Source organism: Macrotis lagotis, chromosome 8, assembly GCF_037893015.1.
Source record: "Macrotis lagotis isolate mMagLag1 chromosome 8, bilby.v1.9.chrom.fasta, whole genome shotgun sequence".
Lineage (NCBI taxonomy): Eukaryota > Metazoa > Chordata > Mammalia > Peramelemorphia > Peramelidae > Macrotis > Macrotis lagotis.
In genome coordinates, this window is record NC_133665.1 from 171,454,125 (window position 1) to 171,480,512 (window position 26,388).

General features: G+C 38.3%; 1 protein-coding gene across 1 annotated transcript in view; it reads left to right on the forward strand.

Annotated features, from left to right (window-relative positions):
- Nucleotides 1–26,388, forward strand: part of CADPS (calcium dependent secretion activator) — a 557,039-nt gene that overhangs the window by 403,869 nt on the left and 126,782 nt on the right. The window contains 5 exon segments of the mRNA XM_074198830.1: nucleotides 170–271; nucleotides 4,108–4,171; nucleotides 5,027–5,150; nucleotides 7,750–7,818; nucleotides 23,141–23,247. Of these exon segments, the coding sequence (XP_074054931.1) occupies nucleotides 170–271; nucleotides 4,108–4,171; nucleotides 5,027–5,150; nucleotides 7,750–7,818; nucleotides 23,141–23,247 (466 nt within the window).

The following is a 26,388-nucleotide window of genomic DNA, read 5'->3' on the forward strand; positions in this document are numbered from 1 at the left end:
CCAATAGATGCCCATGTGCTTTTCTTAAGGCAGACTGGTCATTTGAGGAAGCTCTAGCCTTTCAGAAGCTACCGTTTCTTCCTGCCATAGATTTGACTTAATAATGTCAGATTGGGAGTCTTTAGTTATTTGCTTCATAGCTTGCATCTCTTTGGTTTTTTTCCTCCAGGCCTGATGGAATAGGAACTGTGACAGTTGAAGAAAAGGAACGCTTTGAAGAAATCAAAGAGAGACTCCGAGTTCTCCTTGAAAATCAAATCACACATTTTAGGTAATATATTATATCTGTGATTGAGGGAGATAAAGGATTTTGTGACACTCCTTTGTGACCCTGGGCAACTGACATAACCTCTTAACCCTAACCTCTCCGAGACTCAGTTTCTTTATCTGCCAATAAAAAAGGAGATTGGGCTTGGTAGATTCTGAGGTTCCTTCCAGCTCTGTTTCCTTTGATCCTATCAGAATTCTAGGTCCCAGAACATTGATGTATTATTGATTGCTCAAAGACAATCACCCTACAGTGATGTAAGGGGTGATCCAATGATAGAAGGAGTATTGCAAATGTCCTCTAGTACCAACCTTTTTATTCTACAGGCTGCCTTAGTTCAGTTGTTTCTGTTGTAGTTCAGTCCTTTCAGTTGGGTTCAACTTTGATCTTTTAAGGAGAGATACTGAAGTGGTTTGCCATTTCCTTCTCCAATTCATTTGGGGGTGGGGGGTTGCAATGCAAGGCAATGGGGTAAAGTGGCTTGCCCAAGGTCACACAGCTAGGCAATTATTAAGTGTTCTAATGACAGATTTGAACTCAAGTCTGCCTGACTTCAGGGCCAGTTCTCTTTCCATTGTGCCACCTCTGCCCCCTGCTTTAATTCATTTTTCAGACAATGAAACCGAGGCATACAGGGTTCAGTGATGACCAGGGATACACAACTAATAATCATCTGAGGCTGGATTTGAACATTGGAATATATCTTCCTTATTCTAGATCATGGTGCCACCTAGCTGTCCTCATTGTAACCTTATGAGGCAGTTCCTGCAAGTATGATTAACCCAGTTTTACAATTGAGGAAACTGAGGCAAGCAGGGTGAAATGACTTCTCCGGGGTCACACAGTAAGTGTCTGGGGCCAGATTTGAACTTAGGAAGATGAATCTTCCAGTACTCATATCCACCATAGAGCCCAGCACTCGCTCCCTTACTTCAATTACTCATTAACAATCAAATTTTCATCTCATTCTCTAAAGAGTTATCTTAATTCAGTTTAATTCAACAAGAATTTTGCTAACTCCTCCTTTATGTCAGACATAGTTCTAGGCACAGGGGACAGAAAGACAAAAATTAAGCAGTCAGATGCAGACCACTGAGAGTGCATTCTCTCTAGTAGAAAGGACATGTTTAAATGGATAGAGATAGAGATAGAGATAGAGATAGAGATAGAGATAGAGATAGATTAGATATGGACATGGACATGGATATGGATATGGATATGGATATGATATGGATATAGATATGGGTATGGATATAGATGATATAGTTAGCTAGATATAGATATAGATATAGATATAGATATAGATATAGATATAGATGATATAGATGATATAGATGATATAGATATAGGTACAGATACAGGTACAGATACAGATACAGATACAGATACAGATACAGATACAGATACAGATACAGATACAGATACAGATACAGATACAGATACAGATACACAGAACAAATTTATGGGGAAAACACAAAATCCTGATGGAATCAAGAAAGAACTTTTGAAGGAGGTGGTCCTTGAGTTGATTTCTGAGGAGCAAAGAATTCTGGGAGGTAAAGGTGAAAAGGAAGTACATCCCAATCTGTGCAAAAGCCTGGAGGTAGGAAACTGAATATGGAAATGGCAGCAAGGTCATTTTGGTTCAATCAGAGAGTACATAGGGAAGACAGAGGCAGAATCAGTCAGAAAACATCAACTTGTAGCCAAATTGTCACAGGCTTAAAATACAAAATCAAGGAGCTTTCATTTTATCTTCAAGGCAATGGGGAGCAAATAAAGTTTCTAAAACAGAGGCGCAACATAGACTTTCCCTTTAAGAAGATCCATTGGAGATTGTTCAAAATTACCATTGCATGGAGTTGGAAAAAATAAATAAATAAAACACTTTTTTCCAAAAGATCATTTTGAGAAGTTATGTGGAGGTTAAATTGGAAAGAGTTGAGGCTGAATGCAGAGAAACCAACTATTGCTTTAGTTCAGGCAAGAAGTGGTGAAATCCTGAACCAGGCTGGTGGCATGAGGGAGTGGGGAAAGAGAGCAAATGTGAGAAAGGTTTCCAAAGTATAATTTTTTTAAAAAAAGGCAAAAATTATTTGTAAATGATGTCAGTTCTTCATTTTGCCTGAAATGGGAATACTAATTGCAAACTTGTAAAGCAGTAGAATCTGTGTCTCCTGGGATGATTTCCCTCTCCCCATCCAAAAAATCTGTCTCCCCATTCAGGAACAAATAGTAGACAGCCTAGGCAAATGAAAGAACAGACAAGACATATACCTGTCTTGACAGCTTGTAGGTTCCCCCAACCCATAGGATAGATAGCTAGATAGCCAGCCCAGCTCTCTTGGAAAGAAAAATACAACACACTAGCCTTGCAGGGCATGGATTACTCTCTAAGAGAAAATGAGCATTCCAGGAGAATATGTTTCAGAATATTGGGCTCCCAGGGAGCAATTCGGATGCCATTCAATGGTATCCAGTACCCTGAAAATCACTAGAATTTTCAAAAGTGACTAGCTTGTTCTCCTAGAGAGCATATATTGAGTCAACATTTATTGAGCACCAGCTGTATAAAAAACATGGTGCTGGGCAATAAAGACCAAATGCCAATGTGCAAACTAATGGATTAGATGGAAATAACTTAAAGGATCTCTATGGCTTCCATTATGTTCTATAAGTTTCCTTCAAAACTCAGCTCAACTCCTCCATAAAGCCTTTAAGAATTTTTCCAGCTTTGGGGGGATCTCTCCTCTCTCATATTAGCTTTTATAGAGCACCTGTCTGTTTGCAAGTTGTTTCCACTAGTAAAATGAAAGTTTATAGAAAGCAAAGCTTGTTTTCTTGTTGGCTTTTATGCCTGTATCTCCACTTCCCAGCATGGCTGGATACAATAGAATCTTCCCAGATGTTGGTTGATTTTGTTTTCGAGCATGTATCTCTATTATCCAAGCTAGCCCTTTTGTTTTTTGCATAAAATGAACTACTTGGCTAAAGAAGCAGCCAGGCATGAAGTCAGAAAGATGCATCTTTCTGAATTCAAATCTGAACTCAGATACTTCCTAAATGAGTGACCCTGGGCAAGTCACTTAACCCTGTTTGCCTCAGTTTCCCCATCTGTAAACTGAGCTAGAGAAAGAAATGGCAAACCATTCTAGGATCTTTGCCAAGAAAAGCCTGAATCGAATCATGAAGATTTGGACACAATTGAAATAACGAAACAACAACATTTAGCTAAAGTTAACAGTGGTTGGAGGACTAAATGGATTTTGTCAAAGTTCAACAAATGTATCCAAAGACTGACATTTGTTTTTTGTTTTGTTTTGGGGTTTCTTTTTTGTTTGGGTTTTTTTGCAAGGCAAATGGGGTTAAGTGGCTTGCCCAAGGCCACACAGCTAGATAATTATGAAGTGTCTGAGGTTGGATTTGAACTCGGGTACTCCTGACTCCAGGGCCAGTGCACCACCTAACCACCCCAAAGACAGACATTTGTAACCAATGCGTAAAGTCTTAGTAAACTAACAAATGATTATCCCTTCACTATAAAGACATAAAACAAACCTTGGTTAATTTACTGATTATTTCCTACTGCAGATAAGTCTGCCAGTCAACCTTCAGTCATTACACACACACACACACACACACACACACACACACACACACACGCATACATACACACACATCCTGTGTGATTCAGTATTAACATAACATAATGTGACAGATTAAAGCATTTTCAGCGCCTCAGAAGGAGTTGCTATAGGAATCAAGTCGCAGGACTCTCATATCTTGGTGCTAATTATCACATATATTTTTGTTGCCTAAAGAATCTATGTCTCTTTCAGGTATTGCTTTCCATTTGGCCGACCTGAAGGCGCGTTAAAAGCTACACTTTCTCTTTTGGAAAGGGTAAGAGTGAAAGGTCAAGACAGGTTGGAAATCTAAGGTACAGGAGCCTCATTGTAATAGAAGATTGTTATCAAATGATTTTATTTATGAGCTGAATGCTGTCTAGATTATACCAAGCATCTGGATGAAAAACAGCCCCAGTTCCAGATGCTTTAACAACAAAATTTCAAACATCTGGGTACCTCTCTTTTTTCCCTCAAGTTTGCATACATAGGATGAACATTAGACTTAAACCCAAATTTGAACAAAATAATCATTTCATGGTGGGGGGGGGGGTATTTTTTCTGTTCCATGGATGGACTTTTGCCATCTTATGCATGGTAGTAACATTTTAAAAATGATTCTAGTGGCTACTTTGTAAATGACTACGGAAAAATAAATGATGGATTTTTCCATGGAAACTATTCAAAGCTTCTATAGATCTGCCCTCTTATCAATATGGTTTCTCCAGCCATCCAATTGTGTGGATCACAATCCATGATATATTCTTATTCCTCTCCTCCCATAATCCCTCCTGGGGGAGGTGGGGGAACACTCAAGTTTTGGAAGCCTTTCTACTCTAGGCCTTTTATAATTCTATAGACACATAGGCATTCAGATCTTGGGCTGTCCTTCTGTTAGCCCTCATTCTTACATCAGGAACTTATCTCATTTCATGGTCACACACGTCCTGGGTTCAACAAATACTATGGCATTCTCTATTATGGGTATTCTAATGTTGGAACCAGCATAGAACTCTGTAAAGTCATACCCATGCCCAATAAGTTTCAATTCCCAATTGTCTTTTTGCAATGTGAATGAGTAATGCATGTGAATTCCCTTCTTGCTCCTCCCTTTTTCTTTTCCCAACTAAAGGTTTTGATGAAAGACATTGTTACCCCAGTGCCACAAGAGGAGGTAAAAATGGTCATCCGTAAATGCTTAGAGCAAGCTGCATTAGTCAACTATACTCGTCTCTCAGAGTATGCCAAAATTGAAGGTAAGATTACCTTCTGTCACCAGTCTCAGACTAACATTGTAATATGCTCTCTTGGAAAAATTTAACTGCTGGGTATTTAATTCTCCTCACACTCATGCATCAAAGGGGAAAAAAATAGCTCCACATTTACCAAGAACCTACTGTGTGCAAGGTGATGCACTAGACTAGGAAGACAAAGCCAAAAATGGGAAACAATCTGCCTTCAAAGAGCTTTCGTTCTCCTGGGGTAAGGGGTGGCGAGCAGGGAGGAGCTGCAACATATAGACAGATGAATAAATAATGAGATATTCTGAGGTAGAAAAGTGTTCTAAGGACTCAACTGAATTTATTGAACTGACAGCTAAGCTCACAGAACAGGTGACATGCTGCTTGGTTGTAGCTGAATAAAGTTAAAAATGAAAAGTCAGTTTACTGGGAAAAAGGTGGGGGATGGAATTAGGAGAAAATATGAGGCTAATGAAGTCTCTTCTAAGGTTTGGTGTGTTTGACATCAAATATTGCCCTGAGATCTAAAATGTTTAGTGTTCGTAACCTTTGATCCCCAAAAGAGTAGAGCAGGGGACAGATGACCACCAGTAGTGTCCGAGAAAAGGATGAATGAAGGAGGCAACATCTCGACTCTGCTTTCACTATTTCTCATCCCTTGAAAGTATCTTCCTCTTGTTGGTGTTTCTAAATATTTTCACATAATGATAGTAGATGATCAGTTCTCAGATGGTCTCGGAATTACATCAGAACTCATTTACTCTTGACTTCCCAGTCCTTGGGTAATCGAGACCACCAGACCCTTAAAGTCATTGAGAAATAACCATTACTGACCATCTCTAATCATCCCTTTAAGTAGATCTGCTCTGTGGAGCTATGGTTCTCTGGGTGGGGTGGGAGGCTCCCAGTCCCAAAGGTATCACTAACTTTTCATTGTTACCTTGTCGGCTGCTAGAGGGAGATTTGAAAAAAGCCCACCCAGCTTGATGGATGTGTAAGTGTATCAATGTGGAAGCTCTGTGTGCAAAATTCAATGTGCGTTCTGGATTTAGATTTTTTTTCTCACATGTGAAACATGGCAACTGAGTAAAGCAAGCAAACCCACAGTGTTTGCCTTCGGGACTTAAAAAAAAAAATTAACTGACCAAGCTCCTGCCAGAGTCCTTGTTTCCTTAGAGAATTAGGTAAAGATTGTGTCAAATTTTCAGTGTTCTGTATATCACATGTCCTCCCTTTTTTCAATTTTGTCTGTCTGACAATGCAAATTGTGTACCAGTGGTAATGAATTCATTGTTATGCATCCAGTGAGAAACACTTAAGAATTGGGCACTAAAAGGACGTTTATCAACTCTTGACTTGGTAATGAGTGACAAAAATAGAGGAGGAGGAAGAAGACCGACCGTTTCAGTGCTGTGTGATCAGCTGATTTTGCCAGCGTTCACCCTCACAGGAGATGACAGTTGGTTGTATTCAACTGAAATGGGTAACCAGAGTAGGCGAGAATGGAACAGGTCTTGGATCCCACCCAGCCTTGGTATCATGGCAGCTGCCTCCCTCCATAGGTCTTGGTTGTAGATAGTACTAACCTTTCAGTAAGATCTGCTCTCTTCTTTCAGCTAAATCTAGGCCCCCCCCTCCCTAAAATAAATGAATAAATAAAGAAAACTTTAAGATCTGTAAGTAAAAATGCATTCATTTCCAAAGTAGACCAGCTAGTCCGTACTTTTCCTTTTGTGCCTCAATTCTTCTCGGTTGTGTTAATTATCTTTTGCACTGTGACTTTTAGGTCTGGGAGTACTTTGAAGCAACAAATCCTTTTTTTCCAGCTCTCTTTTCAGAGAAGTACTTCATTCCACACTACCCACTCTCTCTTGCTTCTCTCCTTCCTTGTCCGGGATTGGCTCAGCCACTTTTCTATGTGACCTCTGTAAAAAGTGGTTGTGACACCAATTTCAAAGCATGCTGGGATTGTTAACTCCAACAACCCAACATCCACCAGCTGCATGCACTAGGTTTTCTTTCATGAGCATAGTCCACTGCGCGTGGGCACGTGGCAAACTCAAAAATATTACTACCATGCAACTTTCCTTTATGAGCACCTGTTTTTACCAGCAGGGGGGAAAAATACCACCTTAAATTTGGATCCTCAAGCATCTCCTACTGCCTTGCAAAGCTCTGACTAATGACAGAATTTGGGAACGAAGTTGTAGTAATATTGCTAGCGACTATGTTGATGAAGAAATACCTCAAGAGCCTTAGATACTAAAGTCTGAAATCCTTAGTATCTCGGAGCCTTAAACCAATGAGATTCTGTTTCCCCTTTATCCATGATGTTTTGGTCATTGTACTCTTGCAAAACAATTCCAAAAAAAAAAGACTCGTCTAATCGTGGTCACAGCCTTTCTTGTGACTCATGGCATGCTGAATGGTTAATCCAGTAGATCTTCGATTTTGAAAATTCCTTTTTTTTTCTTTTATCCTGTGTTGATCCCAAAATACTCTGTGGCTATTTTTTTCCTTTTGAGCTAATGTAACGTTTTCCTCTGACCTGTGACCTATATAACCTCTTTACCTCTGACCTAAGCCTCTTGCATGCCCAAATCCTCTTTTATAGGGAAAAAGAGAGAAATGTATGAGCATCCTGTCTTCTGCTTGGCCTCTCAAGTGATGGATTTAACCATTCGTGAGTACCTACCACCTCCTTTCCATGCTGTCTTCACTCTCTCTGTTTCCATTACCTCAAGACAATTCAGATCCAAACCAACTCACTTTCCTTGCTTCAAGTCTTTTAGCATTTGGCTTGTCTGTTGGTTCTGTCTGTGAAACCCCAAGTGTGAGAAGTCCGGTCACTTTGTAGCAGCCTTAAAAACAGGTTAGCCAATGAAGCCATTTGTTTGTGATAAGCTCCGATTTGTCCGTAAGTTGTTTTCTGTTGTGCCATGTCCGTGACCTGAATGCATTTTTACTTTGCTTCTGTGTAGTCCCAGTTTGTAGAGTACTTGTCACTGGTACACAATCAGAAGGTAGCAACTACACCAGGGGAAGAACAAGGAGCGAGGCCTTAGAGGAAGGACCCTAGGGGCAAGGCTGGCCTTTCTTTCCCGTGGGGGAGATCTCAGAACAATTCGGGGTCCAAGAGTCCATAAAGCAGTCCTCTCTCTGCCTCCTGTCTGTCAGCTCTCAGCTCAGTCGCTTGCCCTCGTTCTCTTTAGACTGATTTGTCAAGCTCTGGCTAGAACATATGACCTAATTGTCACCTAGAAAGTTCCATGTATGTTTCATAGCTTAATTCCACATTGACCTTGATTTGACTAATTTTCTATTTGTGCAGCATTTTCCACCTCTGTGAAGGAGCCTTTTTTGCTGATCCCCATACTTCAGGGCGGTGGGAAGCCAGGGTGCAACTTTTTTTTTCTTTCGAATGTCATATATCACACATAAGTGGGGGGCATTTTGGTCCACTTGCTCATTAATTCTGCGTATCTGTTCTGATTTCTCTCTTCTCCTTGCTTTCTCTTTCTCTCCCTCTCTCTATCTCTCTCATATAGAGAATCAAAAGGATACAGGTGAACAATTGTATATGCATTATAAACTAAAGAGTTATATTTAGTTTATTTTTGTATTTTCTTTTTATCTGGCTCCTTAAGTTGTATACTCCTAGAGACTGAAGTGGAGTTACAATAATGCTTAAGGAGTTAATTTGTGCTGTCTCAACACACATCATACCCCTTAGCTGTTGACCTTCTAGAGAACTTCGATAAAGGCATAAACTTCAAAAGAACAGAATTTCTCGTTTTCAATGGAACATCATTCCATTTTTTGGTACAAACATTTTACTGATCTGGCCTCATGTGGTCATATTTACTTTCAAAGGCTACTGACTCAAATTAATCCTCATTTTTATTTTCCATTTTTTTTCTTTTCTTGTATTCTGACCTCTCGAGAAGTTTATGTTATTCAGTGACTGTGTACTAGCAATGAAGCTAGAGGAGACTTGTGTTTGTGTTATGTTGTTTGTAATGTGTGGAAAGATAGAGTTTTGGAGTAGGTAGAAAATGAATGTAAACTGTTTTAGTAGTCTGTCTTGGCGGTCCATGCTTTCCACTGTTTTTGTTACTCTTCTTTGTGGGGCAACCTTTTGGGAAGCTCCAAGTACTTTGACATTCTGTCTTTGTTGGTTAATATGCCTCTGAGTAGATTCCATAAAGAAAGACCCTGACTTCAGGTTCCTCTTGTCAATAATGGAAGTGTAGCCTGGTAGATAAAGTGCTGGCCTTGGAGTCAAGAATTTCTGATTCAAATCCCACTTAGAACTAGCTATGTGACCCTAGTCAAGTCACTAATAATCTCTATGTGCCTCAGGCAATTTCCCTAGTATATCTCTGCTAATTCATTACCAGGTTGTACCCATCTACAAACTGATTATTCCCGTTTCCTTCTTGAATTTGTATGGCAAGAGAGCCAGTTGGGGGGAGTGAATAGAGCTGGTCTTAGAATCTGAAAAACTTGGGTTCAAATCATGCCTTTGATACATGTGGGGCAAGTCACTCACTTTATGCAACCTAATCAACTCTGTAAGACTTTGAATTGGGAAAAAAGGGGATCAATTTGCTCTGGTAGAGGGAGTTAGTTATTCATTAGGAACTCCCCAAACCAAAGAAATCTCAGGTCCTATCAAATATAGATAATATATAATGCAGAAATATATTTTTTTCAATCTTCTTGAAGGCAGCAACAGAATATATTGACTTTTAAAAATAATAAAACTTCATTAACTATATTTCTTTGAAAGAAAATTTCAGAGTGAACAGAGTACAATTCCCCTCTTAGCATGCTAAAGGCACAGGAATCGAAAAATAGTCGAATGAGTGTGGATCTTGTCCGTAGTCAGTTGGAATATTGCCTTTTATAGGGTTCATTTCCTGCAGCTGGTTTCTTTTGTGAGTGGTGGAAAACTTCCTATGGAATATTTCTGTGGAACCAGTTCAGGATCCTTTTAACCATGAGCAAAAGCTGACTTCTGAGAGCTAGAAATGAGGATTTTGACAACTGGGTTTCTTAGGTTAGATGCTGATCTTTCTTTTGTTCCTTGGGAGCCTCAAAGGCTTATCCATGCCCAATTTAGAAATTTTTCCTCTTTCTGGAAAGAAGATGGTGTTGATGACTAGTTCTTTCTCTTATTAGAAGTGTTTATGATCTCCATCTAGTTTTTCATTTATTTTCCCATGCCATTCATACTCAGCTTCTCTTCCTTTCCTTAAAGGGAAGAATGAACTAAGAACTCTCCACTTCTCCTCTCCCAACAAACATCACTAAGAATAAATAAGTAAAAATGGCAAAATTTTGAAATAATCATCTTGAAACATAATGTGAAACATCTCCTTGGTTTTGGAAAGAGAGAGAAAATTTATAGCCTTGTGACAATCTTCCTGCTGAGTCAAATTCTAGTAAGATGCCAGATGCAGAACCAAGGATAGAGAGAAATGATCTCCACTTTTCATTTTGTTGTTTTTCTAATTCAAGTCTTATTCCTTTGTTCAGCTGTGTTAAAAAGCATTTTCCTTTGTCATGAGAAAGTACAGGTAGATCAGCAAGAATGACAATATAGAAGTTTGAACTGTCTGGGGTTTTTTTACTTTTATTACAAGAGTGCCTCAAGATGAATGCTCATCTTTTGCTTTGTGACCTTCTTATGTGATACATGCCAACAAAATGTGGAACCCATTTCTTCCCAACAGCATCTGACCGGTAGACACAAGCCCAATCCCAGTCCAAGTCAACAGCATTTATTCAACATCTCCAAAGCAATATAGTAAGGACTGGGTTTATAAAGAAAAATATTAAAACAGTCCCTTCTCTCAATAGCTCTCTTTATGTTTAAAGGTACATATTTTCCTTAGATGATGGCAAGAGAAATGAATTTTTTGTTCTATCAAACTGACTTTTAAGAGGATAAACCACAGAAGCATTGTTCATGGGTCTAGTTCAGGTTTTTTTAACCTTTTTTTTGCATTACTTCTAGCAGATTCTCCCTTCTTAGAATAACATGGTTTTTAAAAAATGCATAAAATAAAATATGTAGGATATAAAAAATCAATTATATTAAAATGCAGTTATTAAAATATTCAAAAAGAAATGTACAAATCCCAACTTTGGAAAGAAGCAGTAGTGTGCCAGTAAATGTTTATTAAACGGGGGAAGGAATACACTGAAGTGAACAGGGAAAGTTTGCATAATGACTTTTAAGTTTAATCTGCTTCGTCAACACTTTCTTAAGTCTACAAAATGGAAAAAAACCCACACAATCCATGTCCTGATTTGTCGCAATTGCTGACACTGAAATTTTAGCAATATGATTACAGGCAACTCCAGCAGAGCACTGTCTAGAAGGCATTTCAGAGATCATCTAATCCAACCTCTTCCTTTTCTCCAAATGAAGAGACCCAGGGAAGTAGGTCACATTGGTAGTAAGAAACAGAGACTATCAGACTGGATCTCTTCACAAAGGAAACAAATATTCCAGGGATACATTGTCCATTGCTAATCTGTCTATTTGAAATAGCCCATTAGATTTAGGACACAATAGTTTTGGACTCAAAAGACATGGGTTCCAATCTCAATGCTGCCACTCATTAACTAGGCTACCTTGAATAATTCACTTCCTTGGACCAATTTTTTCATCTAGCAAATGAGGGGGTTGAATTAGATGACTTCTCAGGCCCCTCACAAATCTAAAGCTATGATCCAAAGAAAGGAGCGGGTAGATAACCCTATCTTTATTCACATAAGCCTTGAGAATAGAGCAGAGGTGACAAAATACATCTAGTGCCATGACTCACAGAAGACTAGCTATTTAGCACTTTCAGTTACAAACATGAAATCACAAAGATCTTTATAGTAAGGAACAAAAAATGAGAATTGAGATAACAAGCAATTATTAATTATAATGGTTTGCTAAGCATTAGGTTATCTGACATATGAATTCAATTCTCATGGCATTTTTTGGAGAACTTTTCATATGAAAAGACAGTGGGAATAAAAAGACACAAAAGAAATAGTGCTTATTCTCAAGGATATGATATTCTATTGAAGGAAACTATATAGACTCAGGAAAATTCAAAATTATCACAATATAAATTAGTCAGTATTGTGCTAAGCATTTTATGAATATTATCTCATTCAATAACAATAGTTAAACAAAGGGAAAGAGAGGGAGAGAGAAACAGAAACAAAGACAGAAAAATATGAAGAGAGAGAAAAGGGGAAGAGACACTAAAGAAGACAGAAAGACAGACAGACAGACAGTGAGACAGAGAGAGGGAGGGAGGGAGAGAGAAACAGAGAGAGACAGAGAGAGAGAGGAACTGAACTTGTCTTTGAAAAAAGTTAGGAATCCTCCAACTGGGAGTAGGAAGGTGGATGATAAAAGGAAGATTCTTCCCATAGAAACAACCTAGGCAAAGACATGGAGATAGGAGAAGGAACATCATATAGAGAGGCCAGAAAGAAACCTCAGTCATACATCACAGAGTTTATAGTTGACTTGGAAAGACAAGACCTTGAGACAGGAAATACCTATGTAACACCTCCAATGTACTGTACTGTACAGGCAACTATGGTGTAGAGCATGTGCATTCTGAGGAAATTCAGAGGGAGAGGTAAAACACTATGAAATGAAATTCATCCAGAAAGTTCACTAAATTGAATGCTAGAGGACTTGGGCTAAAACCCTGCCTCTATCGCATACTGTTTGTGTGGCACAAGGTAGGTTCACAACTTCTGTGTGCTATGGACAGTTCCCTTGGTCTTCTTTACTAATACGTGGGCAGATCATATTTGTCAGCAGAGGAAACTCCTGTTCATATTCTTCCTATAGTGATAATGACCCCCAAAAGTCTCTGACCTGCAATTCTCCATGAATCATCCAGACCCAACTACATTCATCAGCAACAAAAGAGTTTCCATATCAGTCTGCAAGCCTGGACTTTGGATTTTTTAGGGAAATGATTCAACTCATTTCAATCCATCTCACCTTTAGAAAATATCTGATGTGCTGGGCATTGTGGGATGCTGGACATATAAAGCCAAAAGTGAAAACAGACCCTGCCCACAAGTAGTTTACATTATGACAAACATAAATTACAGGGATGACTTCATTCTATTTCTATCCCAGAACATGGCCCAGAGCCTCTCATGGTAGGGATTGAATAAATGCTCATTGATGAACTGACACTTCCACCCTCGCTTTATCACTTAAGATTTATGCAAAGACCTGTTTCTTATATGTTTTGTTATATAAAATGCCCAATTCAGCCTTTCTATACCCAGTACATTATACTTCTTTCCCAACTAACTCTGCCATTTAGACCCATTTTATGAATGGAAAAACTGAGGCTCGGAGAAGCCAACCCAGCAAAGCCACCAAGCTCTAGATCAAACCTGATCTGATTCTCTGACTGGCCACCAAATCATCAGTCTTCTTATAATTATTTCAATTGATCTCTGATTCCTATATAAACCCCAAAGAATATAGGAAACAAGCAAACAAGTTTGCTATAGAATGATTGGTCTCACAAATGCATTTTCCAATATTTAGACTAAGATACAAATTCATGTAAATTGCGCTTTAACTCAATGACATGTATTATGTACCTACAACTTGGAAGATGCTCTCCTGGTCACTATAGATACAGGGAACCAATCCTTGCCCACAAGAGATGTATATTCCATTAGGGGAATATCACACATACACACACACACAGACACACACACACACACACACACACACACAGACACACACACAGATAAGTGGATAGAAAATAAATACAAAGTTACTTAAAATATTTTCACGAGTCAGTGTATGCTTCTGATATGTCCTAGTCATATGACTTGATTGAGTTTTTTAAGCTCAGTGCTCTAGACAAGCCTGCCAAATGAGATATTAGAGTGTAATCTCCTTGAGAACAGGCTTACTTCATTCCTTGTGTTCATTGCCTCAGCGTCTAGAACAGTGCCTAGCACATAGTTCACGCTGAGAAAATGTTGATTTTTTGCAACTCCTAAAAGTTTCAGAGCAGGTGGTGATCTGCAGAGGACAAAGTCTCTTACCAATAGAATCAAAGATCTGGTCCAAAGCCAATCTGTAAGTTGACAAGAGAAGAGGGGAGGATGGGAATCAGAAAAGGTCTAGGAGATCCCGCCTAAGCTGGGTTTTGAAGAAAGCAAGGATTCCAGGAGGCTTAAATAAGAGGACATTCCAAACATGAAGCTACAACTCTACACATGGAGGCAAGAGATGGGATATTGTGTGTGAGGAACAATAAGAAGGCCAGTTTATCTGGGACAAAGAAAAGATGGAGTATAAAATAAAGCAAGATTGAAATCCTAAGTGACAGAGGGTAACCATAACAACACAGATGAAAGTAAGTGAAAGACTTACCAGACCTACCAAATGAATTGATTGATTGTGAATTTAAAGAACCCTCAACAGAGGGTGGTAGAATTAGTTCTAGAATGAGGCGTATACATTCTGATTGCCTATTTCATTCTGTTGAATTTCTTTGGTTAATTCTATTCTTTATTATAAGCAAAGCTTCTTCTTTTTCACAAAAGTTAGAAGAGTTAGAAGAGATGTCAGGGGCATGAAAGCCATAGTTAGACATAGTTAGGCATTCAAATCTTTGTCCAGCTTCTACTTGAAGACCTCTGAGGATGGGAGGTGGAGGAAGGCAAGGATCCCAGTATCTCTTGAAGCTGCCCATTCACCTTTTGGATAGCTCTTGTTGTGAAGAGGTTTTTCTTGACATGTAACCCAAATTTGTCTCTTTATAACTTATGGTCACTGCTCCTGGATCTGTCCTCCAAGACAAAATAGATCAAACCTTAATCCTTTGTGGACAACTGCCTTCTAATATCTGAAGTTCCCTACCTTAAGTCTTTTCTTCTTCAACCTCAGCACATCTAGTTTCTTCAACTGATATCCTATGACATGAACACAATCCCCTTTACCATTCTTTCTCAAAGCGAGGAACCTAGGACTGAAGACAATAGTATTGACAAAAGCAGCATATAGTGTGATTTTTGTCACTTTATTCCAAGAAGCAACCCAAGGTCTCCTAGCCTTTTTGGTTGTCATGTCACACTACCAATTCATGCAGTCCACTAAAACCCCCACATCTTTTTTCAGAACTGCTAAGTAATTTTGACTCCCCACATCATACTTAGAAAGTGGGATTTTATATTCAAATACAAGACTTCAGATTTACTTTTACTGAATTTCATCTTATTTGATTTAGACCAATGCTCCAGACTTCAAGATCCTTTTGGATCCTGAGTCTATCATCAGTGTGTTAGGTATCCCTCCAAACTTTGTGCCATAGGAAGAAATGAAATAATTTTTCTTGGAGAGGGGCATGGGGATGAATGTAAGAAGTCATTAGAGATGGTGATGTTTTGAAAAAAATGTAAACTAATGACACCCTCAAATCAGGGAGCTTAATATTCCAGACTATATTTTCTACTAAAGGTAACAGAGAGCCATTGAGATATTTTAGTAGGGAGTTGACATGATCAAATCTGTGTTTTAGGAATATTAATGGGGCAGTTGTTTGAGAGGAAAAAGCGACAGCAAGAAAATCAAATAAGAGATCATTGCAATGTAATCTGGAGTGGAGAAGATGACCTCATTGTGGGCAGATGCTTGTAAGTGAAGAGAAGAGGACTGAATGGAGATATACTGGCAACTAATCAGAAGAGTGAGGGAGAGGGAAGAATGTTGCTGAATTCATGGTAGATTTTTTTGTTGATCGATGCAAAGTACAGGGAGAGAGACAGAGAGAGAGAGAGGGGTGACTAATAGGATGGATGATGGAAAGCGATAGAGATATCAATAGCTACGTAGGTACATATATGGTGCTAGAAAATGTGTTAGAAAGGTGTTAGAAAGAGAGGACTGCATATTCCAAAGAATCTGAGTATTCTTACTCTAAAATTTGGTTATACTTTGTCATATCACTGACTTAGAATGATTGTCATATGATAGGCTGAAGTTTTCATTTTTCTTTCAATGTGCTGGTGTTGTATAGAAGTTGACATAGGAAGAGGTATGAACACATCAGTGAACTAAAAGAGGATGACCTGAGCCTTTCTCCTCTATTTGACTTTGCTCATATTTTTTTTTAAAAATCTCAATTTCCCCCTATTTTCTGGAATGCTCAACAGCATGTCCTATCAGAAGGAAGGATCCTGTTCTCCAAGAATAGCTAGATAAAGATCTAATATCATAATCCATTAGAAGTCTAAAACTCCTCAGAGCTCAAGAGATTAGGAAACTATATGTGCCTCAACTTATGATCTTTTCTAAGTAACTTAAGACTTTGAGATAGGACAATATAAACTATAATTTGTTTGTTGATCATTCTTCTGAAAGACTAGTGTGTTTTCATAAAAGCACCATAAAATTATTTGGCATCTCCACTGTCTAACGTGCCAGCATGTTGGCTTGCCTTAGTTAATTAAATTTCTTTGTTACAAAGAAAGGCTCTATTTTAGGGGTGGAACTGGGTTATTGAAAGGTGACGATGGGAAAAAAACCTCAATGAAATCTTTATTTGTTATTAAAATGAATTTTATGTTTTTTATCAGTAAAGTGAATAGCGGGAGGGAATTATTTAAAATTCAGTCATTCATTAAATATCATTTATTGGGCAAATAGCATATGCAACACAGTACACTCTTGGGATATACTCCTCTGGACACAAGACAAAAGTTATTGGAGGGGAGATATTGAGCCTTTCCATCCATCAGATCTCCGGGATCATTGTTCATTCCTCCATGAGGACTAACAGAACTCTGAAGTTCTTGCAAATCTCTGATTCATTTCCTTCTGTACTTAGCAGCCCTCAAGAAACTAGACGCTCTTGAAGGCATTTCTCAGCTGTCTCTTTGGTGTCAGGCTTCTTTCTCTGCTTTTATCCCACCCCAGGATACTGTAAACAAAGTTGTATGAGCTAGTGTTTTAAATAGTGACAAGGCCCACACACTGGTGTCCTCAGGAACATATTGGGAAACTGGGTCTTGATGCAACTTGTCAGCTCCATCCATTCATGGCTATTTCTGTGGCTGGCAGCAGAACCAGAGCTGGCCAGGTTATCTGAGAGCTAATTGGAATGTCTCGTCCTTTTTTCTTTTTTGGCTGATGTGAGCCTTCCAAAAAAGTCTCTTTTTGTTTGGATCGGTCACATTGCACTCTCTTTTCTGGAGCCAAAGTGATTTCATTATGTAAACAAAAGCTACGGTAATTGAGTGGATTCAGTGGGAAACTTCCAGGTATGATGGGCTAGATCAGATTTTTTTTTTTTAGTTTGGGGTTTTTTTTTCCCTATTTCTCATTTCTTTTTCTTTTCCCACCTCCCCACTGGAATAAAGGGCAGATAGCTGATACCAAGAAATTACTCTCTAGAATTCTCTCTAATGCTTCAAGATCTTGAAACATTCTCTATCATTTCTTGGATGATGGGGTGACCAAAATGTTTATTTCATTATTTTGTGAATCATCAATAAAGTTGGATTAAAAGGACCCATTTTCACCCGTTGAGGTTAGACAAGGAGATTTCATGAGATGTGGGAGATAGATGGCCCATCCTCAGCAAAACTTGAACTAGGTTCAAGTGAGTCAAGATGCATGGAAGAAGCCCGAGTCTCACTTTGGAGGGGGGGGGGCAAAATAATGAGATCTGCCAAAAAAAGAAGCATAACTTATGGGGTCATTATTTACTTTTCAAAGGGATTAATTATGGACTTTCTTTAAATAGCAATTCCTTCTAGTGCATTTAACATATAAGTAGATCTTTTTTTTTTAACTTAACTTTATACTCAACTTTTCAAGTAACACGTCCATTGCCTAAAGTGGGGCCTGCCTGTGATACATTCCAAAGTGTAGCAAAGCCAGAAGCATTTCAATTTTTTTTAACTCTACATCCAACACTGCCACATACAAGGAGTCCAGCTCTGAAAAGGATCCCTTAAACTTTTGCTTTGAAACAGATGGCTTAGCAGAATATTGTGCTCATCCTGCTATCCCGATCCCTTTATTAACACCCCTAGAATTCAAAACACCCAAAATCTATTTCCTATAACCTGCAGCCAAATCTGTTTTTTTCCTCCTCCCCATTGAAAATTCAAGCAAACCAAGAAATCTTTTTGGCAACCAAGTGGTCCCTTCACCATACAGATTGCTAAAAACTAGAAATATTAGCAGGGAGCACCTTTCCTAAGACTCCAGAGACTCTCATTAAGGGGGAGAATTGTAGACTCAGATATTGTTGGATATTGGTATTTATATTGAAGAGAGGGCATTGTTATAGAATGTTCTGCTGGGCTGATATTGTAAACTATATGACAGATGGGTCAAGTTCGAATTGCAGTATTCTAACATTTGGAATAGCAAGTAACATATTTGATAGAGCTGGCAAGTTTTTATATATGATTCAACCCACAATATAAAAGCCATGAGAATTCCAAATTGAAAATAATTAAATGAGCTGAAAACAATCAGAATCCACACATTTTTTTTCAAGTGACAGATTTTTACAGGCTTAAATTCCACAAAGGGAGCAAGAATATTTTCCAGCTACCTTGAACTAATGTAGACATTTCCTCTTTCAAAAAAAAATCTTCACAAAGCAATTAGTCTTGCATTTCTCCTCTTTAGAGAGGGCAAGGAAATGAAAAATTACAGCTGATGATTTATATAGTCTATAGTTTTTTAAATGCTTTCCCAAATATTATCTCCTTTGAAGTTTGCAACAACCCCAAGAGTTAGGCAGGATCAGCATTATCATCCCCATCTGCAAGATGGGAAAATTGAGGCTCCAAAAGAGATTCATTGACTTGTCCACCATCACAAAGCCAGTAAGTGGTGGGAGCTGGAAACCAGGTTTCTGACCGTTGACTACTTATGAAATATTTCCTGTTTTCAGAATGGAAGAAGCAATCGTTGTAACAAAATGAATTCTCTACCAGCTAGTAATATTCACATCCTTCCAACCAGCTAGGAATAATGTTCATGTCATAGTTGGCTCCATTAAAGACAGGGAATTGTCGTCTTTTGTGTGACTAGGGAGGGCCAGGGTTGTAGAAACTGTCAAGTGGTGCTGTTGCCTGTCCGGTATGTCACCCCTGGGGACGGTTGACATATCCTGGGACAATAGCAGCTCTCCATTTGTATCATCATTTCTGCTTCTGTTCTGTTGTTTTGTTCCAAGTTGGTCATCTTATTTGTCACCATTTGTTAAAATCACTTTGTCTCTTTACTTTTCCTGTCTCCCCTCATCTACCTGAACAGCGCAACGGCCACCACCAGGGCCTCCTCCAACCTTGCAAAGGCAGACTAACACGTTCACTCAAAGACTCAAGGGCATAACTAGCCAAACACCAAGTACAGTAATGGTTTCCCTTTCTTTCATTCTGCTGTTTTCTAGTTTAGTTGGCTTTCCTGTTCATTTTTTTTTCCTTAAAATTTGGTTTGGTCTTAATACATAGTAGGTAGTCATTCCAAAGCCAAGACTGTTCAGCTCTCCATTGGAACTTAGTAAGCTTTTGAGAGACTCGGATAGCATTTCTTTCCAAATGTCCACATTTTTTTGTCTAGCAATGTCTGACATATGCAACATTTTCCAATCTCAATGTCAGCACAAAATAACATTGTTGTTGCATAACATTTTGCATGACAATTCTTATATGTATGAGCTTAAATTCTGTTTTATGAAATGTCATTCTAAGTATACTATATTTGTTCAGCCTCCAGTGCTCCAGCTGCCACCGTAACATGAGGACCCCAGAGATATTGCAACATAGCAGAGACAATTTTGAACACATAAAACCAAGCAAAAAAAAAAAAAAACAAAAAAGATTAGTTCTAGCCATATGTGTGTTCATTAGCCTCTGCTGGTTAGCAAGATCCTCTACTCCTGCATCTTCTTTAAAGACAGCATCTTAGAGAAGTCTAGAAATATGGCAGGCAACTGATATCTCACCAAAGATGAATCTATTTTCTATTAATTGGGCATTCATCTTCTATCAAACACCTAAAAATGTTTGGTTACATGGGTTAATTAACAGATTGGATTTTGTAGACTGAAGATTATTAAGTAATTTATTTGGATGAATGCCTATTAAACTAAAGAATCAAAAGGGGTTTTATTAAACATACTGGCTGTATATATATATATAATATATATATATATAAATATATTATATATGTATAACACAACTGACAAACACATATATGTGTATACGTGCAAGCAACCATGAAAAGGTTAGGTACAAATACACATATATGTGCATATCTATCGAGATAGATAGATAGATAGTAGTCAATCAAAAACACCTGAGCATTAATACATATATTTTAGCGGACCTACTTAAAGCATCTTAAATTTCTCCAAATACAAAAAAAAAATCTTTCAAAGCAACTATGTATGAAAGTTGTGAACTTAGAAGGGTAAGTAATGTCACATCGAGTCAAATTATACTAGTTAGTCAATGTTCCTCAATGTTTAGAAATCTCAACTGTTTTAAAGGTAATGAGGGATTTTAAAGATGCACTAAGTGGGCTTCCCCGGCAGATATGTATCAATGTTCAGGATGGTGTGTTTACTAGGCAATGTGTCCGTGTGTGTGCGTGTATAGGTGTGGATGTAACAGGTAATATGCCTAGGAAGGGGAATTTTCAAATCCTTTGGAAATATTAATGTTAACTACTTTGCAAAGTAACTTGTTGATGTGAAAATACCTCCTCCTGCACTTATTACCTGGACATGTGTACACAGTATGTTTTATAAGACCTTAAATAGAGCAGGGAAAATGGTCATTGCTTACTTGTAAATAATTCACAGGTAAGTAACCTCAAGTCCACAATATTTCACTTAACTAATTATAGCCTCTACAATCCTTACACATCATCTCCCAACTATTGGGAGTCTACTTTCCCAATGCCAGCTTCATTCCCTCTATCTGGGTGTAACACCAAGGGTTGCCATCACTGAGTCACAGGCTATCCCTCCATAGAGAGCTCTTGTTCCTTTAATGGGAAATCATCACAAACCTAAAACAGCTCAGGTCTCCCTCATTTTCAGATAGTAAGCCATTTTTCATTGATCAGCCAATTAGGTATCCAGAAGGCACAGTCATCCATGGATGGATCGAGAGAATTTCTCTGCTGGGCCAAGATTATTAAACCTATCTCTGCAGCAGCAATTGAGAACACACCACTGAAACATAAACTCAAATTTCATTATGCCAAGTTTTTAATAATTCATAAAACTTCTACTATGTGCTCCAATAGGGCTAGGTATTAACAATGCAAATCTAAAAAATGAAGCAATCCCCATTTGTGGAAAAACCACAAAACAATCTATCCCCAGTCCCAGGAAAGAACTCAATTAAAGTCAAACTCTATCTATCCTCCTTTCACCAAAAGTTCAATGGTCCAAAAGCAAATAACTTCTGGAATAGGAAATAGGAATTAAGCTAAATGCTAATTAACTAAACTCCCCTAGCCACCCTAAATATTAAAAGAGCTAGGAGAAGGAGCACAGGATGGAAGGCTTTTTTAATGATTCTATAGAGAATCCAGATGGACCTAATTCAAACCTCCTCTTGTACACATAAACACATACACACACACACACACACACACACACATACACACACACACACACACACACACACACACACAAATCTTAGGATTTAAATTTTTCAGGTTGATCTAACTTTACCTGACAAGACCTGGAGTGCAAAACATGTAGTATGCAATCACCAGTCTCTTCCAGAACCTAGCAGGACCTATTTTAGCTCTGTGGCTGTGGTCAGGTCACTTAACTTCCCTTGACCTGTTTCCTCCTTTATAAAATGAAGGGATTTAATGAGATAACCTCTGTGGTCCCTTCAAATGGCAAATCTATGATCCTATGAGTTTTCTTTATATGTTTATAACCTTTTTCATTTTAATAGTAAAATAGTCATGAATTCTGGCAAGAGCAACTCATCAACCAACACCTAGCTGCAGCATTTCCCCAATGATTTCTTAAAAGAAATACTTTCCAGCTAAAATAAAAAGTGGGTATATTGGGGAGTACCAGTTAGTCCTCTCTGTTCTCTTGAGAGGATCAAAGTAGATATAGTCATGAGAAAACCATGAGACCTAAGTAGAGTTTTTGAAAGTGTGGTTAACATATACAAACACACACATACACACACATACACACACACACACACACACACACACACACACACACACACAAACTCTTTTTTATTGGCAGTAACCTGTTGAATTATTCTCTTACAAGACCTTCAGAGGTTTCTGTCCAGTCAACTGGCCATGAAAGATGGGCAAAGCCATACAATGCTATCTCTCTACAACTCTACAGTTGAGCATTCATGGATGACACAAGGAGATACTTAGTATTCATTCCAACCCTCTTCTTTCTCAGTTTAAAATGGTCACATTTTTTCAATTTGACCTAATTAAAAAAAATTCCAATGAACTATGTAGACCTTTAGATCAAATGTTAGCCATGAAGGTGATAGTTACCCATGAATTCAGAAACTCTGAATAGTGGAGATGTAGAATAAATATTCTGTGGGCAAGGTTTCTAGGTAATCTTGGCATATATAGAAACTTAATGGCATACCAAGCACCCGTGGATGCTGTCTTTAGAGAATGCTCTTGTGGGTACAAAATGTCACTGTCACTCAATTTGTAGCATATTTCTGAAAACTCAATGGGCAGATGCCAAGCTGGAGCACTGTTTTGTCATAATCTTAAAATAATTTTTGAAAGTGGCTTCATGGTTTGCTCACTACTAATGATGTAGCATTTAACATTTGCATGGGAATTTTTTTTAAGCTGTTAAATTATTCTGGGATCTCTTACCCATTAGTTCTAATGGCCGCAACACTATCAACATTTGCAATGAATTTTAACTCCAATTCTTGTACTGCAGAAAATGTAGGCCGCTTAATCACTCCTGCCAAAAAACTAGAAGACACAATACGCCTGGCGGAACTAGTCATTGAAGTCCTCCAGCAAAATGAAGAGCACCATGCAGAGGTGAGTAGCATCACTGTGCAACGGACATTGGTGTCCCCTAGAGACAAGTCTCCCTGTGGTGTAGAACATTTTTTCTCACATACCAAATGTTAGAATGGAGTTGTTGCCATATTCCTTTACACAGTTGAACTTTCTAGAACATGATTAAGGGACAAAGAGGCTTTGGCTCAGAAGGTTTGAGGAGGTAATTCATCTTCAAGAGTGGGCTGTGTTATGTCCAATTGGACACCGTTTTTGATGGGTTTAGCCATGAACAAAACAAGGTAAGTCTAGCCCAGAGGCAATGGCTCCCAAATTCATTCCATTCTCATGATGCAGAATTGGTTCTGGGTGTGTTTTGGTCCTTTCTGTTGTTGGTGGTAGTATTTGTGTTGGTCCTTTGTTGCGTGGACACTAAGCAGTGTTTTCTAATTTGTTGCTAAGTTTCGCTACTGCACAGTAGATTCTTCATTTTTTTTCCTAGTTTACCTCGGGTTGCTAATGCTGTGACAAGATGGATCGTATTCTCTGTTGCTCATCATGTAGGTTTTCCAATATGCACCTCAATCAGTAAAGCTTGTCATCATGTCCAAAAACTACTTTTATGGCATTTGTAGTGCCACAGAATGCCGGTTCTAACAAAATCCTAAACCTGTGAGGAACTAACTCCATAGGTCTAGCTTGTCATAAATCCATTCTGTACCAACTGCTCTATGTCCCAACTAATTTTAAAACTCAAATTGAAAACTGCTCTATTTGACTTCCTTTTCTTGAATGATGCACTCACTCTTTCTTTTCCTTCACATTTAGATGGGTTGCATTAAAGGCCCTCAAAAAAAAAAGCAATTTCACAGTCATCTAAATAGATAACTCCACCATCTAATGAACATTGACAGTACAATTAACTAATATCTAATATACCATAAATCCACCAGTCCCAACTAATGCCTGATTGCATATTTAAATTTCCTCCCTGTTTTTCTACTGTTTATTCATTCTTGGATGATCCTGGCAGGGGAAAGAGGTATGTGACTCAAACTGAATGAAACAAGTCACCTCCTGTCATACTCCTCTGTGCATGCCCTCTTAATGCAGTGTTTTCCAATGGGATTTTACCTGGGCGTTCCTTGCTTTGTATCTCTGCCCCCCCCCTTAAAGGAATGTAACAGCACCTTCAGATGGACTGCTTTTGGAATTGGTTTCCCTCCACAGAAGTATAAATGTGGGGTGGCGATCTGGTCCACGCATGAAGCAATCAATATTTTGAAAAAGGACTGCAGTTACATCCCAACACAACCCTACCTGCCTGGACTCTTTCCTTACTTAGCCTGTCGTATCTACCTGTGTTAGTCTGCACTCACCTTTATTATGCCAGATGAGTAGTGAACTTAGTAACCAGTAGTTAGTTAGAATGGTACTACTCTTCTTACACTATTGTCTGTATGTGGATCATATATACGGTATTTATATATAGAGAGAGTGGCCAAGAGCAAACATTTTCTCCCAAATCCAAGTGGAAGACTATTATATTTCCTTAAGATTAGGAGGATGATTTCAAAGCAATGTCAAACTTTGCAGTGAGGAATACACCAGAAAAGTGAATAAAATCCATAAGGTTGAATTTTTTTAACCCTTACCATACCCCCTCAGACATAAATTGTCCAGGGTGGCTTCCCCTGGATTATTTGGATTTGGGGGCTTATTTTTTTTCCTCATGTGAGTAACTTGACTCAAGTGTCAAAAGGAATATTCTTCAAGAGAAGGTAGGAGGTTTTCCTGGTTCTTCCTTAGTCTGACAAAACAGAAAGGTTTTTCCACCATACCAACCCTCACGGAATAATTTGGATTCTCAACACTTTATTGTGATGGTTTGTGAATATTGAGGGGGGAAACATGAGTCATATTGAGTTCTAAGTGAGTTATTTTCAAAGTCTACCTGTGGTGTGGGGGAAAAATATGCAATGACATTTCAAAAATTCGCATCCAAAGAGATATCAGAGAAAAACAGAACCTTCTGGGAAAAACATGAATTTTGAAAATAATTTTTCAGAGCCCTAAACCATTATCCAGAACTATCTTGACAAGAATATCACCAAACATTTTGCTTTTACATATTAAAAATCACTGTCATGGATACTTCCATGAGATAGAACAAGAGCAAATTTGCAGATTTGTTCTTAGGACTAATGATGAACAAGGTATACTTTGTAGATCCAAAGACTGAGTTCATTTATTTTAAAAAGTGTTATAGGTACATTTGGTATAATTAATTATATTCACAGTTAAGCAGAAAGATCCTAGTCAAATTATAAAGCTTCATAACTTCGTTGAGTTTTATTCATTAAGATCCCAGACTTCTGCTCAGTACCATGCTTGTCCAGTCCTATAGGAGGGCAAATTCTTATCCTCAAGAAGTTTATCATCTAGTTAGAGAAATACTTCAAGAATGAATGGTTGTTAGTGTGAGAATTCCCCCTCCAAATGGAGATATGCTTTCTCTTTGACTTAATAGAAAAGTACTAGCACAAAGAAGCCAAGTAATAATAATATTTATTATTATAGGATATGATTCTCATTGTTCTGAGGGAAGAATATAATTTTAGTAGTATTAATAATAACTAACATTAATATAACCCTTGCTGTCTGCCATTATTATCTCATTTGATCCTCAGAACAATGCTAGAAAATAGATCTTTTTATTATCCCCACATTACAGATGAGGAAACTGAAGCAAACAGGAGTTTATCTGAATTGCCCAGGATCAGAGATCATAATTGGCTGAGATTGGATTTGAACTCTGGTCTTCCAGACTCTAGGTCACCTCTAACCACTATCCATCAGATCTGAGGCAGGATCTGAAACCAAGGATACCTAACTCCCTAGCTAGGATCTTACCATAATACCACCCCCAAAAAGATAATTAAACTGAAGTCACCATAGATGACAGTACAATAGGATTTCAGAATGAGAGATCACTTCCAACTGGGGTCTAAGTTGTCATGGAAAAGGTAAGATTTGTATGGGATCATTAACAATGGGTCTATGATGCTAAATAAGATTGTTGGTATCTGATTTCTTTGGCCCTAGGGCACTATGATAGGTCTTTGGCAAAGTGTGACTCCATTATATGAGCAATTAATTCTCCAGAAAATTAGTCAGTTG